General features: G+C 48.5%; 1 protein-coding gene and 1 pseudogene across 2 annotated transcripts in view; one reads left to right on the top strand and one right to left on the bottom strand.

Moving 5' to 3' along the window:
- C3 (complement C3) overlaps positions 1-10,893 on the top strand; it is a gene marked incomplete at both ends in the record, with an annotated part of 32,081 nt that extends 21,188 nt beyond the window's left edge. Inside the window, 15 exons of the mRNA XM_079703889.1 lie at positions 116-214; positions 1,190-1,346; positions 2,829-2,992; positions 4,020-4,178; positions 4,327-4,386; positions 4,510-4,600; positions 4,722-4,773; positions 6,936-7,023; positions 7,142-7,228; positions 9,088-9,193; positions 9,599-9,688; positions 9,851-9,931; positions 10,362-10,445; positions 10,534-10,669; positions 10,752-10,893. Of these exons, the coding sequence (XP_079560015.1) occupies positions 116-214; positions 1,190-1,346; positions 2,829-2,992; positions 4,020-4,178; positions 4,327-4,386; positions 4,510-4,600; positions 4,722-4,773; positions 6,936-7,023; positions 7,142-7,228; positions 9,088-9,193; positions 9,599-9,688; positions 9,851-9,931; positions 10,362-10,445; positions 10,534-10,669; positions 10,752-10,893 (1,596 nt within the window). The remainder of the gene's footprint in view (positions 1-115; positions 215-1,189; positions 1,347-2,828; positions 2,993-4,019; positions 4,179-4,326; positions 4,387-4,509; positions 4,601-4,721; positions 4,774-6,935; positions 7,024-7,141; positions 7,229-9,087; positions 9,194-9,598; positions 9,689-9,850; positions 9,932-10,361; positions 10,446-10,533; positions 10,670-10,751) is intronic.
- A 4,189-nt stretch (positions 10,894-15,082) lies between these two features.
- LOC307052425 (C-terminal-binding protein 2-like) lies at positions 15,083-16,371 on the bottom strand (annotated as a pseudogene). The gene has a single exon. The product of its transcript is annotated as a C-terminal-binding protein 2-like (transcript).
- Between the last annotated feature and the right edge of the window lie 1,239 nt (positions 16,372-17,610).

The raw sequence follows: 17,610 nt of genomic DNA, 5'->3' as shown, positions 1-17,610 counted from the left end.
GGGAGAAACTGGGAAGAGACCCAGCGCTGCCTTGACTGGCTTATCCTACAGCGGGGTTGGTTGGCATGTGGGAACACACTGGTGACCCTACCCTTGTTTTCTGCTTCTCCTCTAGGGTGGCTTCAAGAATCCCGAGGAGAAAGACGTGTCCCTCACGGCGTTTGTTCTCATCGCGCTGCAGGAGGCTAAAGACATTTGCGAGGCACAGGTCAACGTAAGTGTCCCCCGCTCTCTCCCTTCTTCCTCTCCCCCACCCAGGACACATCCACCTGGGAAGGTGAGGTGTTGCTTTCAGGCCATTTCCAGTCCTCCCACTGTGGTAACAACCACCACAGCAGCCATAAGAGTATCTAAGATAATTCATCTAAGAGTGTGACGAGTTTAAGTCCTGTAATCCTTGTAACAGCCCAAGAGGTAGGCTACTCTTATTATCCCCAGTTTACAGAAGAGAAAACTGAGGCACAGAGAAATCAAAGATCGGGTCCTTTCTGCCTGCTTTACCATTGTCAGAGTTGTAGCCAATTTCAACAAAAGCCCCTTCAGCTTGCTTTCCACAACACTCCTACATCTGTATCCTTGCTGCTTTCCTAAAGAAAACTCAGGACACAGAGCTAAAAGGGGAGTGGGGGCGGAATCCTCAAGATTATTACCTTAGTCTGAGGGATCTTTCAGGAGATTTTTAAAGGTGTCCATGACCCCAAAAGGAAAAACATTAAAAATATTGGCTCACTGCTATCCCCTTTTCCTCTAGTTTTGGTTCTGAAGCAGAGAAGCTTAGAAAGACAGGCTCCTGAGAATCTGTAATCACTCCATCTGCTTTGCCCTGGGGTTTTGAGAGTGGGTTGTTTGACTTTTAGTTACACCACTGTAATTGGCAATCTATAAACTAGCAACCCCTCCACCCCCCCCCCCCAATCCCGTGCCTCCACTGGAGAGCTGGTTGTTAAACATTTACTAGCACACCACAGGGGATATAGACTCCCGAGCCCCCCCACCCCAGCACAGAGTAGGTACTCAGCAACAAAGCAGCTCACAATGGGAAACCATCGAAAATAGACAGATCCAAGACAGATAGGTCCCAAGGACAGAAACCACCTGGTGCCCAAGAAGTGATGCTTATGTGATCCTTACCAGTTCTCTGTGGCAGCAACGCCCACCTGACCAGAGTACCCAATCCTCTTTCTCATAGAGCCTGGGGCGCAGCATCACTAAGGCAGGAGACTTCCTTGAAGACCACTACATAGAGTTGCAAAGACCATATACTGTGGCCATTGCTGGCTACGCCCTGGCTGTGTTGGGCAAGCTGGAGAATGCCCTCCTCAACAAATTTCTGAACACAGCCACAGGTGAGGGGCAGCCTGGAGGGGTAAAGAGGGATGCATGGCTGGGGTGGGAGGGTGGCCCTCTCGAGCTGGGATGCATGGCTCTAAGCTGCACTGGGATGGACAGCTCCAAGCTGAGCTGGGATGGATGACTCTATGGTGTGAAAAGTTCTCAACGTAAGCCACACAAGAAGGTTCATTGCACAATTCATTCAACGATGTTGAATGTTGTGTGTTGAGCGCTTGCTATGACACAGCACTGAGCTGTCATTAAGAACATGGGCTCTGACATCAGACAGATCTAAACTGAAATCCCACTCTGCCACTTTCTCACTGTCTGACCTTGTACAAGTTGCTTAGCCTCTCTGGACCTTAGTTTCCTCATCTTAAAATGATACCTATGTCATAGGGTGGTTGTAAAGATTAAATGAATAATGCAAGTAGAAAAGGGTCTAGCATAAGAGCTCTATCACTGATAGCATTGTTGCCTTTAATATTGTTAATAATATTATCATTATCTCAAGGGTAATTAAGATCCGATAAGATAATGCCATAGGGAATTCAGCACAGTGATGACACTGTATCATGTTTGCACTCACTGATAATAACATATCTCAAGTAACATAATGTAACCTATACTAAAGTGGCTTAACACAACAAAAGTTTGTTGGTGAACAGCTCTCCTCCATACAGTGATGCAGGGATCCAGGCCTCTATCTTTTCCAGGCTCTGCCACTCTGGGGCCTCAGAACACATCCCATTCAAGCTGAAGGGGAAGTAGGAAGACTTCAAGGGAGACTGCAAGGGAGGTGGACCAGACATGGAAGGGACCCCATCATGGCCGTGCACATTCCATTGGCCAGAGCTCAGTCATGTGGCCATATCTACCTGCAAAGGCATCTGGGAGATATAATCCAACTGTGTACCCAGGAAGAGGAGGGTATTGTTCTTGGTGACAGTCTCTGCCATTGTTACTTTCTTAGGCACTTGGGACACCACAGTGAATACAGCACAGCTCCTGCCATTATGGCCTCACACTCCAGTTGAAGAAAGAAATGAGTTAATAGATTACTGTAGAGCATCATAGTGCTGGGACGGGAGAAGCACAGGATGCTTTGAGAGACAGGAGGAAGAAGGACCTCACCCAGTCTTGGGGTGCCATTGAAGCTGAATTGTATAGGGTGGGTAAGAACTAACTAGGAGTAGATGGAGAAAAGGTGCTCCAAGTCAAGGGAACAGAATATGCAAAGGCTCAGAGGTAAGAATGAGCATGGCAAGTTTAGGGAATCTCCTGCAGTGGGGCTGCAGTTCAGAATTCAAATGGAGAAGTGAAGGTTAATGAGGGAAGAGAATGAGGCAGGAGCCAGCAGATTGAGGACCTTGAATATGGGCCAGGACACCTGAACACCAAGAGGTCTAGTATGAGTCTTTTTTCTGAGCTTTCTCTGAGCTATTTACAGGCTGGACAGAGCAGTGAGCATTATGGGGTGGGGGTTCTCCCTGCAGAAAGGAACCGCTGGGAGGAGCGTGGCCAGAAGCTCTACAACGTGGAAGCCACATCCTACGCCCTCTTGGCTCTGCTGATCCTCAAAGACTTTGACTCTGTGCCTCCTGTTGTGCGCTGGCTCAATGAGCAGAGATACTACGGAGGTGGTTACGGCTCCACGCAGGCAAGTAGCCCCACACCCCCAGGCACCAGCATCCCAACCTCCCATGGCCTCCCATTAGCTTTCTGGAGAAGACACTGAGACCAAGAGAGGCAGTGCTTCTGTCCCATGAGCCAGGATGATTGCAATGAAGTTGATAAATATTTTTTTTTAATTGCAAACCCATCTATGGATTCTAGACTACATTCTGGATGCCCCAAGCTGTGTTCTGAGCCTCCTTTTCCATCCTGGTGTCTAGATCATGTTCTCAGGGCCCAGGTTCAGGTGTGAGCCTCTCTCTCCCCCAGTACGTTCTAGACCATGTTCCCATTTCTACCACGTTCCCATCTTATCCTGTCTCACTGGTGGGTTCTAGACCAGGTTCTTAATGATTCTAGGCCATTATCCAAGGCTTTCTCTCCCACTGGTGGGCTCTAGGCCATGTTCTCAGTCACATCAAGCTCTCAGTGTTACCACATCTTACTGTGAGTTTTAGACCAGGTTCTCAGTTATTCTAGTCCCTAATGGGTTCTAGACCATGGGTTCAGTAACCTCAAACTCCAGCAACCTCAGATTCCAGTTTAACCCTTTTTCTTTCTAGTGGGCTCTCAATCACATTCTCAGTGTCAATTCTGGGTTCTAGATCAGATGCTTAGTGTTCCCAGATTCCAATTTTATTCTTTTTTTCAAGAGTGGGTTCTAGACACATTCTCAGCGCCTCTAAACTCTTGTCTTAGACTCTCTCCTCTGGATGGGTCTAGACCACCTTCTCAGTGTGGTTAGACTTTCAGTCTTATGTCTATACTTTCTGGTGGGTTCTACACATGTTCCCAGTGTCTCCAAGTTCTGGTCTGAACCTCTCTCACTCAGAGAGTTCTAGGACATGTCCCCAGTATCCAGCAACCCCCAGTCGTATTCTCACCCTCTCTGGTGGGTTCTAGGTCACAGCCTCAGTGCCCCAAGTCTGATCTGAGTCTCTTCATCCTTCAGTGGATACTAACCACCTTCTCAGTCGCCCAGATTCACCCTCTTTCTCTGTCATGGGCAACAGGCCACTTTCATGGTGTTCCAAGCCTTGGCCCAGTACCAGAAGGATGTCCCTGATCACAAGGAACTGAACCTGGATGTGTCCATCCAACTACCCAGCCGCAGCTCTCTGATCAGGCATCGTATCCTCTGGGAATCTGCTAGCCTCCTGCGCTCAGAAGAGGTATAGCCACCTGGCCAAACCCTCATCACTTTCATCCTCCATGTCATTCAGAGTTTGCCAGGAGGCAGGAGGGAGGGCAGACGCCCATCACAGCCAGGGGAAGGCTTGGTTCCCAATGCTCTCTCTTCTCTCTCCCCACTCCCCACAGACCAAGGAAAATGAGGATTTCACATTAACAGCTCAAGGGAAAGGACAGGGTACCTTGTCGGTAAGGAACGGGAACCCACACCTTCTTGGCCCACCACTTTCTCTAGGTTCCTCTGCCCCAGAGACACCCTCTCCTTCCCAAGTCAAGAGGGCTGACAGCTTGTCTCCCCTCCCATCTCGCCAGGTGGTGACCGTGTACCACGCCAAACTCAAAGGCAAAGTCACCTGCAAAAAGTTTGACCTCCGGGTTTCCACACATCCAGCCCCCGAACCAGGTAAAAGGAGTCCAGACCCTATCTGTCACCCTTCCACCACCCCCATTCTAATGTCTCCCTCCCTCTTGGATCAGAACCCAGGAACCCCCCTCCCCCATCCTTCTGTCTTCTGTGTTTCTAGTCAAGAAGCCTCAGGATGCCAAAAGCTCCATGATCCTTGACATCTGTACGAGGTAAGAGATGGGTCACTGGGGTTCATCTTAGCCATCCCTCTGTCTCTAGCAAGACTTCTTACAAATAATAACTGTGATGCTTAATGCTTTCTGAGAGTGTATTGTGCATATAGTCCTGTGCTAAATACCCACAAGGAGACAGCAAGCAGCCCTCACTTTGCATGACAGTGTGAGACTAGCAATGACAATGTAAGCTGAGTCTGTACAAAGACATCTTAATCATCCATGAAATTACAATTGTTCCATGACCTTTATTTTTTTTAAACATCTTTATTGGAGTATAATTGCTTTACAGTGGTGTGTTAGTTTCTGTAGTTTCTGCTTTATAGCAAAGTGAATCAGTTATACATATACATATGTCCCCATATCTCTTCCCTCTTGCATCTCCCTCCCCGCAACCCTCCCTATCCCACCCCTCTAGGTGGTCACAAAGCACCGAGCTGATCTCCCTGTGCTATGCGGCCGCTTCCCACTAGCTATCTATTTTACGTTTGGTAGTGTAGATATGTCCATTCCACTCTCTCACTTCATCCCAGCCTGCCCTTCCCCCTCCCTGTATCCTCAAGTCCATTCTCTAGTAGGTCTGTGTCTTTATTCCCGTCTTGCCCCTAGGTTCTTCATGACCTTTTTTTTTTTTTAGATTCCATATATATGTGTTAGCATATGGTATTTGTTTTTCTCTTTCTGACTTACTTCATTCTGTATGACAGACTCTAGGTCCATCCGCCTCACTAGAAATAACTCAACTTCACTTCTTTTTATGGCTGAGAAATATTCCATTATATATATGTGCCACATCTTCTTTATCCATTCATCTGTTGATGGACACTTAGGTTGCTTCCATGTCCTGGCTATTGTAGATAGAGCTGCAATGAACATTTTGGTACATGACTCTTTTCGAATTATGGTTTTCCATGACCTTTAAAAATTTTGGTCACAACATCAAAAACTCTCACACTGCCAGTTTTAAAGGTCTGGAGAAACGGAAGTATAGTAAGGTGAGTATTTGTTGAGTACACTGTAATTTAAAACATTAGAACACTGAGACAACAATTGGTTGGGTTTCTTTCCCTCCCCCCTTTGTAAAACACTTATCCAAAGCACTGTGGTTGGGACAGTGTCTCCTTTTTTCTTTTTGTATAGCTTATGAGATAAAGCAAGCATCTTTTCGTGCCATAGTGTATTGTCACGTTCTCTTCTAAGTTTGGGTCAACTTCCAACATTTCATTCTTTGAGCTTTCAATGTCATCACATATCCAAGAGACCCTTTAATGTGATGGTTTTTGCTGGTGTCCCTTCCTCTGGGACATCCACATCCTTTTTGTCACAACCACTTTCCTCATTTATGTTGATCAGTTTGCCTCACTAAGTTTCTCTGGCCACATAGCTAGTCTTGCAAATGGCAGCAGGGCCAACCTCCCCATGGTCTGCTATTTTTTCTCTAACTCCATTTATGTTTTACTCAAAGTTTACTTCCAGTGTTATCACTCTTCATTTCATGGCTGTGCTTTCATCTTTATTGGCCAATTCCCTCTTTCAATGATCCATTTTTGTAAAATGTCACAAAGGTTTTTTCCACTGTGAGAGAAAGGAGTGACACAACTCACACCTTGCTGTCTGTGTGTGAACTGAATAATGGATGCTCAGTGACCCAACAGACTCTGAAAGAAGGGATGTGATTGGTCATTGGTTGTGAGGTGCATCTGTTATTTATGAAGTGATTGGTGGAGTGAAGAGCTAGCAACAAGATTTGTACTTTATGCCATTACTCACAATTAATATACCGTGGTACTGAAATCTGAATCTGAGGGACTGGTGCCATTGAACTAGACCATGGTAACAGAATCATGCAAAGTGAGACATGCCCATATTCTTATATCTTCATTCTCTAGAACTAAGGCAGGGAGAGGTTAAGTAACTCATCAAATGTTACAAAGGGCTGGGATTTGAACACAGGCAGTTGGGCTCCAGAACCTGAGCAATTAATCACCTTGATCATTATGCTACATTTCCTGTATTCCCCTTGGGGGAATGTTTCGTAAAATCGAACCTCACTCTATGCTGCTATGTGGGAACTAGAGGCCTCAGTCCCTGATATGACCCCCTTGTTCAGGCAGTGACCCCACCTTAGGGCCCAACCCCTCTCCCCCTGCCCCATCCAGGTACCTGGGAGACCAGGATGCCACTATGTCAATCCTGGATATATCCATGATGACGGGCTTCTCTCCTGATATTGATGACCTCAAACTGGTATGAAGGTCTTGGGCTCGGGGGCTGGGATCCATGGGAAGGAGCCCAGGGTCTGGAAGAAGCTGGAGGGAGGGAAGGGGAGGCAGGAGGGATTTTCACAAGCCTCACCCTTCCCCAGCTGAGCACTGGTGTCGACAGATACATCTCTAAGTATGAACTGAACAAAGACTCCACAAAGAACACCCTCATCATCTACCTGGACAAGGTAAGGCTTCCATTGGGATCTTGACCCCTACGTGGCTGGCCTTTCCTTCTCCATTGGCCTTGTCTCCAGGTCAGGCCAGCCCCATCCTAGGGGAGACAGGGTCTGGGATGCTGGTGTGGGAGGAAAGGGCATGTAAAACAAGGTCAACCCACCTTCTAGAAGCATTTCACCTTTTTTTTTTTTTTTTATCTTATTTATTTATTTTTGACTGCGTTGGGTCTTCATTGCTGCACGCGGGCTTTCTCTCGTTGCGATGAGCAGGGGCTACTCTTCGTTTTGGTGCGCAAGCTTCTCATGATGGTGGCTTCTCTCGTTGTGGAGCACAGGCTCTAGGCACATGAGCTTCAGTAGTTGTGGTGCACGGGCTCAGCAGTTGTGGCACACAGGCTTAGTTGCTCGGCGGCATGTGAGATCTTCCCAGACCAGGGATCAAACCCGTGTCCTCTGCATTGGCAGGCGGATTCCTAACCACTGTGCCACTAGGGAAGCCTGCGTTTCACCTTCTGACCACTCATGTTCCAACCTCATTTTTCACTTGCTCCCTCCAGCCTCTTCTCATCAGAGTCTTGAACAACCATTGAAAAAAAACCACCTTGGTTTAAAAAAAAAAGTGCTCGGTGGAGAAAAAGGACTTCCCTTGCTCCCACCCCCTAGCATTTCTCTCTTCTCTTATTTTCTCTCCATCTAGCCTTCTCTTGCTGTCTTTATCTTGAACATGATTCCTTCTCTTTCCTGCTTATTTCTTCCCCTTCTCATATCCGCATATCTTCCCTGCTAACTCCCTGTACCCTTACCCCGTGTTAGTCAGCATAAGCATCACTAGCTACTATAATAAAACCCCTAAGAATATGGGGGTCTCAACACAAGAGACTTGTATGTCCCACTCGTGTAAAGTCCAGCTGGTATGGGAGGTAAGGAAGGGGACTTCTGCTCCATGTGGTCATGCAGGGATCCACGTACCTTCCATCTTGTGGTTCTGTAATCCCTAGGATTCTGGACTCCTCTGCTGGATCCTTCCTTTCTAGAAGAAAACGGGGTTGTGCATGAGATGGGTTGTTTGTTTGTTTGTTTGTTTTTTGAGATGGGTTTTTTAATGGGTTTTTTTTGTATTTTAATTTTTGTACCTTAAAATTTTTATATAATTTCAACCTTACAGACAAATTTCAGAGCACAATGAAGAAGTTCCATATAACCTTTACCCAAATTCACTAATTGTTAGCATTTTCCTCCAAATATACATGATGCCTATGTATATATATCTATATATGTATATCTGTCTCCTTCCTTCATCTCTCCCTTCTTCCCTTTCTTTTTTCTTTCTTCCTTTCTCTTTATTTATTGCAACTTTATTGAGCTTTAATTGACATATAACATTGTGTAGGTTTAAGATGTACAATGTAATGATTTGATATGTATATATATTGGGAAATAATTACCACAATAAGGTTAGTTACATCCATCCCCTCACATAGTTATAAAGTGTGTGTGTGTGTGTGTGTGTGTGTTAAGCACTTTTAAGATCTAATCTTTTCCCAACTTTCAAATGTCTATTGCAGTCTTGTTAACCATGGAATGTTTTTAAGGATATAGATAGCAATCCTTGGCCAGAACTCAGTCACATGGCTGCATGGAACTGAAAACATGCTGAGAAGTGTAATCTAGCCATGAGCCGTGGAGGAAAAAAAATGGATTTGATGAACTGCTCATTAATCTTTTGGCAAAGATTCCTGCTCCCCCCATCTTCCCCACCCATATCCTTCCTTGATCTCTCAGTTTCTCCACCACTGCTCCAACCTCCAGACCCCATGCTGGACTTCCTCACATGTCACCGCCTTGACCAACCTCCTCCTTCTTTCCAGGTCTCACACAGCCTGGAGGACTGTCTATCCTTCAAAGTTCACCAGTACTTTAATGTGGGGCTTATACAGCCTGGGGCAGTCAAGGTGTACTCTTATTACAACCTGGGTGAGCAGCTGTCCTAGGGCCTGGGGTCCCAGGGATCTGGGAATTAGGAGTCTAGGGGTCCCAGGAATGCAGGAGTTAAGAGTCTGGGGGTCCCGGGAATCCAGGGGTTAGGAGTCTGGGGTTCCCAGGGATCTAGGAGTTAGGAGTCTGGTAGGGTCCTGGGAATCCAGGAGCTAGGAGTCTGGGGGGTCCCAAGGATCTAGGAGCTAGGAGTCTGGCGGGTCCCAGGAATCCAGGAGTTAGGAGTCTGGTGGTCCTGGGGATATGGGAGTTAGGGGTCTGAGGGTCCCAGGGTTGGGGATCTGGCCTCAGCAGGTCTGATGGACTGGAGTTGGGAAACTGAGCCCCCCCAGCTGTGGTCTCTGGGGTGGAGGCCCTAGCCCTCCCCATCTCCTCTGCCCACAGATGAAGTTTGCACCCGGTTCTACCACCCGGAGAAGGAGGACGGGATGCTGGACAAACTCTGCCACAAAGATACATGCCGCTGTGCTGAGGGTGGGTGCGCAGGCGCCAGGAGGGGTGGTCACGCCCACTGGACCCCTGATTCCATGGGGTGGGGGCGGTGACCCAGGAGGGCTGGGCATACTCGTGGGTTTTAGGCCCTGAACGAGAAGCGGGACTTAGACCGTGTCCCCCGCCCACCCACTCACCCCACAGAGAACTGCTTCATGCACCACACGGAGGAGGTCACCCTGGAGGACCGGCTGGACAGGGCCTGCGAGCCGGGCGTGGACTATGGTGAGTCTGGTGGGGGGGGGGGAGGGGGCGGCGCGCGCATGCGTGGTTGTGTGTGTGTGAGCGGAGGTGTGACGGCGCGTGTGGTCATGGCTACGTGTGGCTGTGGTTGTGTGTGTGATGTGCTGTGAGGGGCTCTGATTGCACGGGGAACCGTGGTCATGAGTGGGATGGTATGTGGGCGTGTGTGAGAGAGGTGTTTGTCAGTGGACAGAAGCAGCTGTCATTGTGTCTGTGACTGTCGTTGTGGACGGCTGATTGTGTACATGGCTGTGAGTGTGGCTGGGTATGTTACTGCGGTGGGGGGGCGGGCAGGGGGCTTGAGCCTGCCTGGCTGTGGTCCTGCCCATATCGGCTTGGGAGGAGCCGGGTGACGGCGCCCCACAGACAACCCTGCCCAGGACCCACGCTGACGTCTTTCCCCCGCCCACAGTGTACAAGATCAGACTTCTCAAGAAGGAGCTGTCGGATGACTTTGACGATTACATCATGGTCATCGAGCAGATCATCAAATCAGGTTAGCCCTGTGTCTGCTGTCTTTCTGCATCCCCCTCCCCCGTGTCCGTCCCTCCCCCCAGCTCAGCTTCCCTCTCCCTCCCCTTCAGGCTCCGATGAGGTGCAAGTTCAACAGGAGCGTAGGTTCATCAGCCACATCAAGTGCAGAGAAGCCCTCAAACTGAAGGAGGGGGCCCACTACCTCGTGTGGGGCATCTCCTCTGACCTGTGGGGAGAGAAACCCAAGTGAGTGCCCGCCCTGCGCCTGCGCGTGCCCACCTCCTCCCGCCCTTCCCCTCCCCCTCCTGACCTGCCTCTCTTACCCCAGCATCAGCTACATCATCGGGAAAGACACCTGGGTGGAGCTGTGGCCTGATGCGGATGAATGCCAAGACGAGGAGAACCAGAAACAGTGCCAGGACCTGGCCAACTTCACCGAAAACATGGTTGTCTTTGGCTGCCCCAACTGATCCCACCACCATTGTCCACCCAATAAAGCTCCAGTTCTATTTCACAAGTCTCCCAAAGTCTGGAGCCCTTTGAGAGGGAGAGAGAGGCAGCTGTGATCCCCCGCTGCCTCACTTGCAGCTCAGCTCCATCCTACAGGAACTTCCTGTAGTTCACCTGCAGGTTCGCAGGCTTCCTCACCTATAGCGCATGTGCCTGCCTCACCTGCACCTAGCCGGAAGTGCACCTGCATCTCCCCCTGAATCTCAGCTGCACCTCAGCTCCATCCATACCTGAATTTTCATTTGCATCCTCACCAGCAGCTCACTGCCCCTTCACCTGAGTTCTCACCACCTTCCTTACCTGCCTCTTTATTGCATCCTCACCTGAACTCTTACCAGGATCTCATCTGAATCTTTACCTGCTCTCTCACCTGCACACTCGCCTGTATTTTCTGCATCTTCACCTGCTTCCCTCACCTACATCTTTTTTTTTTTTTTCGGTACGCGGTTCTCTCACTGCCGTGGCCTCTCCCGTTGCGGAGCACAGGCTCTGGACGCATAGGCTCAGCGGCCATGGCTCACGGGCCCAGCCACTCTGTGGCATGTGGGATCTTCCCGGACCGGGGCACGAACCCGTGTCCCCTGCATCGGCAGGCAGACTCTCAACCACTGCGCCACCATTGAAGCCCCCCCCACCTACATCTTTATCTGTAAACTTACCTGTATCTTTACAAACATGCTTACCTATACTCTCACCTGTCTTTCCACTTGCATCTTCACCTGTATTTTCTCTGCATCTTCATCAGCGTGAGGACCTGCATCTTTACCTACATTCTTCTCTGGATCTCTTCCTATATTCTTACCAGCATCCTTATCTACATCCTCACCTGCATATTTACCTGCCTTTTCACTTGCACCTTCCCCTGCGTCTTCACCTATGTCTTCACCAGCATCAGAACTCTCCAGTCCTCCTCTGCCTTCTCACCTTCATGCTCACCTGCATCCTTACCTGCCATCCTCACCTGTTCTCATCTTCATCCCATTTGCTCTCATCTGCAGCTCACTTTCACTCCATTTCCCGTCTCACACATCCCATTTGCAATCCTCTAGACTCACCCCACCCTCCAGGTCACCACTTTGTAGATGGGCCGGAACAGACTGGTAAGATTGTGTGAGGAGTCGGCTGGGCCTGGAGGGGGCGGTAGAGGTCAGGCAGGTGATGTTTCCAGCTGGAGCCCTGAGGGACCAAGCCAGAGATGTGACTGGTATCTCAGTGGTTGAAAAAGCAGTGCAGGGGCTGTTGTGGTCACAGCCTCACCAGAAACACATGGTGGGGCAGCAGCCATAGTTGAGTGAGGCCGCTGGCTGCCAAGGGGCCCCAAGTGCCTCTTCTAACTCCACCTGTGGTCCCTTGAGGACCATTGAGGGTGGAATCCAGGCTCCGACTCTGTAAGGTCATCACAGGAAAACCCCCTGAACCTAGAAGTCACACCTGCATAGCCCCCTTTCCCTAAGACCCTGGGTCCTGGAAACCCCACATCCCAACTTCAGGAATGTTGGGGAAATTGACTCACAGCCTACCCCCCCCACTCCCTCCAGCCTCCAGTTGCTGGACACCCCCGTCAAGGGGAGACACAGAGATCCTCATTACTCACTAGGTGTCACAGCTGACATCTGCCAGGCCCCCCTGCCCTCCTTTATGTGCAATTTTTCATTTCTTTTCTTGCTCTATTTCTTTAATGTGTGGGATGTTTTTGTTTTGTTTTTTGTTTTTTACTTTTTTTTTAACATCTATGTTTTTAGGCTGTGAACAGCACAGACAGGACCTTACATTCTAAAGATAGCATGGAGTTGATTTCAGACAGTGAGGGTATCCAAAAAGGAAAGGAGATCCGGGTGACCTGGGAAGCCTGCCTGCAACGGGGCCAACCAGCGAAGACATTTAGATTGAAGGATGGTTCAGTTTATGTGTCAATTTTGTTAGGCTATGGTGACCAGTTGTTTGGTCAAATACCAGGCTAAATGTTTCTCAGAAGGTTTTGGGTTTTTTTTGAAATTTTTTTACTTTTTATTGAAAACTGCACTGAACACTAAATGTCCACCTTTACAATAAGCAAATACAATAATGGTAACACACTAAAACAAAACATATTTCTGATAGCCATTATTTTTCTGTTTGGGACAGTTTTTAAGGTTTTTTGGTCACAAAACAGGAATGTCAGGACTTCCCTGGTGGCGCAGTGGTTAAGAATCCACCTGCCAAAGCAGGGGACACAGTTTCAAGCCCCAGTCCAGGAAGATCCCACATGCCATGCAGAGCAGCTAAGCCCGTGCGCCACAACTACTGAGACTGCACTCTAGAGCCCACGAGCCACAACTACTGAAGCCCACGCACCTAGAGCCCATGCTCCACAACAAGAGAAGCCACTGCAATGAGAAGCCTGCGCACTGCAACAGGGTAGACCCCGCTCGCCACAACTTAGAGAAAGCCCACGCGCAGCAAGGAAGACCCAGCACAGCCAAAAATAAGTTAAATAAATAAATTTATTTTTTTTAACTTGAAAAAAAATTTAAAAACTGGTATGTCCCTATCCAAAGGCTCAAAATAGGCCATCTTTTAACCAAAAAGGCAGTGATTCACAAAAGGCTGTGAATACAACATATAACTAGCTGATATAAATCTAATAGAATTTGTTAAAATCAGTCACATCTAATAACACACCTGAAGTATTCTTATATAAAATATCTCATGAAGAAAAGAAGACTTTATCAATGTCTAAAAAAGTGTGTTTGTTCATAGACACTCTGACAAGTTACCATAAAATGTTTCCTGAGACATAATGCAATATTATTCTTCTTGAACACTTTCAGTTCAAGACTTTCCACTCAATAAAATAGCTGAGGATATGAAACTGAGAAAATATATTTGAGTACAAACAGCTTGTGAAACTTAATACTTTTTTTTGCTTTTTGCATCATCAGAAGGTATTACTGAACTCACAACCAACTTGCCCGCTCTGTATGCAGTTCAGATGGATGAGGCTTCTCTGTACAGAAGCCTGTACTGTCTTCGATCCTATGCTCGTGGTTGTCTAACACAAACAGTTTTCTCCCCATTTTGTAGTAATTTAACTTTCCTATTAGCAAAAACAGTAGCCAGCCCCCGTAGACTGAAGGAACTAGAGTCAGGATGGTGATTTCCTCTTACTATTTTTTATTTTGATGTTTGGAACTCTTTTTTATTGTTGGGTTTTGGTTTTTGGTTTTGTTTTTATTTTTAAACTTTTTTTTTTTTTTTTTGGCTACTTTGGGTCTTTGTTGCTGAGCGTAGACTTTCTCTAGTTGCCGCGAGAGGGGGCTACTCTTTGTTGCGGTGCGTGGGCTGCTCAATGCGGCGGCTTCTGTTTGTTGAGGAGCACAGGCTGTAGGCGAAGGGACCTCAGTTGTTTTGGCGCACGGGCTCCGCGGCATGTGGGATCTTCCCGGGGGCAGGGGGAGGTAGGACGACAGGGGAACCCATGTCCCCTGCATTGGCAGCAAGATTCTTAACCACTGAGCCACCAGGGAAGCCCGGTTTTGGGGGTTTTTTTATTTTTAAAAAAATTTTTTGTTTGTTTTTGATTGAAGTAGAGTTGATTTACAATGTTAAGAAGTTTGGAACTCTTGATGCAACATTCTAGAGCAAGGGGTTCAGGACCTGCTGTGCCCAAGGGACGGATAAAGGAAAAAGTTCTATTTATTCTTTTTTTTTAAAAAGAAATTGGCAATGTAATTTTTTCAAGTATTTTTTTTATTTATTTGGCTGTGCCGGTTCTTAGTTTCGGCATGTGGGACCGAGTTCCCTGACCAGGGATCGAACCTGGGCCCCCTGCATTGGGATTGCGGAATCTTAACCACTGGACCACCAGGGAAGTCCCAAGATCTATTTACTCTTTGTGATTGGATGCACAGATGAAAAACTTAACACACAATAACAGAAGTTTGTCGTGACTAAATCACGTCCAGTCTTTTTCCGTGCTTCTGTAAGCAGATGACATCTTCTTCGGTTTGCCCCTGTCACTAGCTCTTTTGTGGTTTTTAACACCGTCCATGATGCAAATGTCCAGAATCAGTTAAAAAGACTGTCAAATTCCTTTTCTCTTAGTTCATCTATTTTTCACTGTCTCTTGGTGCCAGGTGTATCCAAATGATTACCTTTCCTCACTCTCTGCTATTGCTTGTTGGGGGGTTCTGGGTTGTCCCCATGTTTTTGTGGGCTGGTTGGGAGAGGGAGCTTGGGAAGGGTGTGCCACCGTGGGGAGGTTGTGGGTCACCAGGATGCCCCGGGGGGATGATCCCTTCCATGGCTGCAGGAAGTCCTCCCGGAGCCACGCCCATGATGCCTGGCGGGCATCTGTAGGTGGCACCGTTGAACTCTGGATGAATTGCTCGCTGATCTATTATGGACCAGGGTGCTGTTATGGCCAAGAATTCCTTGTTCACACAGTTTCTTAAGCTCTCTGGCATGCCACATGTGATTGCCTGGCTGGTCTCTGCTCACTATACCAGGCCGTGTGAGGTGTACAAATGAGATGTGGTGCATCTTTCAAGGGACACTGCGCAAAGCCAAAAGGCTCCGATTGGTGCACCTGGAGGGCCGCCCCCTCGTATCCTGCCTTCCTTGACGGCTTAGGCTAAGACTTTCTCATCCACCAGTCCTCCGCGGGTGGCATTCACTAGGAATGCCCCTTGTCTCATCTGCTTTATAGTAAAATCAATGATGAGGTGGTGGTTATATCCGTTGAGACTACAGTGCAAGGAGATGCAGTCTCTCTGATACAGTAAGTCCTGTAGGGGGTAGATCCTCTGCACACCCAGGGACGGCTCGATCCCATCCTGCAAGTAGGGGTCACAAAATATGATGCTGAATCCAAACCATCTGCCCCGTGCGACAGAAGCGCATGAGGCCCAGCATCTCCCCACGGATGCAGGCTGCCCCTGAGGCAACCTCCCGGATCAGCTCGATGCTCTGTACCCACGGGCTTTCCGCAGTGCTTGGTTCAGCCATGGGTTCCCCCAGGACAGACTGAGGATGTGGCAGATGGTGGAGTCGTCTGTCTCTTCCACTGCCGCCATGGGATGTTAGCACAAGATGATCCCGAGCTCACCCGCAGCCTTGCTGTCCACATGGTCGAAGCTGCTGCCTATCCGCACCATCACCCTCAGGGCCTTGAACGCCTCCAGGTCTTCCCCGGTGAGGGTGACGGTGTGGTACATCGTGGCACAGACAGCCTCGTTTAAAACCTTCTCTTGGATCTCCTGAGTGGACTGTGCATCACAGAAGGCCACGGTGGCCAGGTCCTTCAGGATGGGCATCTCCACTGTGCAGTCTCGGCCATGGAGGAGCGCCACGGGGGGCTGGGGGCGTGCAAGGGGCCCCTTCATGATCTGGGGGAGGATACATTCACAGATTCTGTCCAATCGCTGTTGCTTGACTTTGTGCTTATCCACAAGGGCCATTCTTTTTTTTTTGGTCACGGGGTGTGCACCATTCCGGATCTTAGTTCCCGACCAGGGAGTGAACCTGTGCCTCCTGCAGTGGAAGTGTGGAATCCTAACCACTGGACCGTACAAGGGCCATTATTTATCGAACTTTGCACCTCTCTCATTCAAAAACCCAAGTGGTCCTCTAAGAGCTTTGGGACCCTCACAGGAGTCTGCGGACATTATGCCACTAAGCACCCAATATAAATTTGTCCACAAACTCTATAGTTCACGTCATGGGCTGTCCGTCTTTTCTTTTTTTTTTAATTAATTTAATTTATTTATTTATTTTTGGCTGTGTTGGGTCTTCATTGCTTCGTGCAGGCTTTCTCTAGCTGCAGCGAGCGGGGGCTACTCTTCGTTGCGGTGCACGGGCTTCTCATTGCGGTGGCTTCTCTTGTGGAGCACCGGCTCTAGGCACGCGGGCTCAGTAGTTGTGGTGCGCAGGCTCAATAGTTGTGGTGCACAGGCTCAGTAGTTGTGGTGCACAGGCTTAATTGCTCTGTGGCATGTTGGATCTTCCCAGACCAGGGCTCAAACCCGTGTCCCGTGCATTGGCAGAAGGATTCTTAACCACTGCGCCACCAGGGAAGCCCCCGTCCTTTTAAGAGATTCCCACTTCATTGATTTAAAACCATTTCAGGTGATGAAACCCAAAGCAGGAAGATCCTGCTTCTCCTGGAGTTTCTTCTCAAGGGGCAGGAGACGCCAGCTTTCCTTATTTATGGGCAGGAGGGGCTCTGGGGTGGACGGGACTTCCAGAAGCTAACTCTCCCCCGTAGGTATTTTTAAAGATGTGATTCACACCTATGGTCAGTTGACTTTAAAAGCAGGTTACCCATGGGACTTCCCCGGCAGTCCAGCAGTGGAGACCCTGCGCTTCCATTGCAGGGCCATGGGTTTGATGCCTGGCTGGGGAACTAAGATCCCACATGCAGTGCGGTGTGGCCAAATAAATAAATTAATTAAATTAAATTAAAGCAGATTACCCTTGATAATATGGGTGGGCCTCTTCCAATCAATTGAAGGGCTGAGGAGAAAAAGTGGGTTTCCTGAGGAGGAAAGAATTCCAGCCGTCAGTGTGCAGATTCTGCCTGAGATTCTTGCCTTCAGACTCAAGACCACAATGTCAACTCTTAACTGAATCTCCAGTCTGCTGGCTTGTCCTACGGATTTCGGATTTACCAAGCTACAAAATCACATGAACCAATTCCT

Source organism: Hyperoodon ampullatus (genome assembly GCF_949752795.1).
Source record: "Hyperoodon ampullatus genome assembly, chromosome: 4".
Classification (NCBI taxonomy): domain Eukaryota; kingdom Metazoa; phylum Chordata; class Mammalia; order Artiodactyla; family Ziphiidae; genus Hyperoodon; species Hyperoodon ampullatus.
The sequence above is the reverse complement of the archived record's forward strand: the minus strand, read 5'-3'. Positions and strand labels throughout refer to the sequence as shown.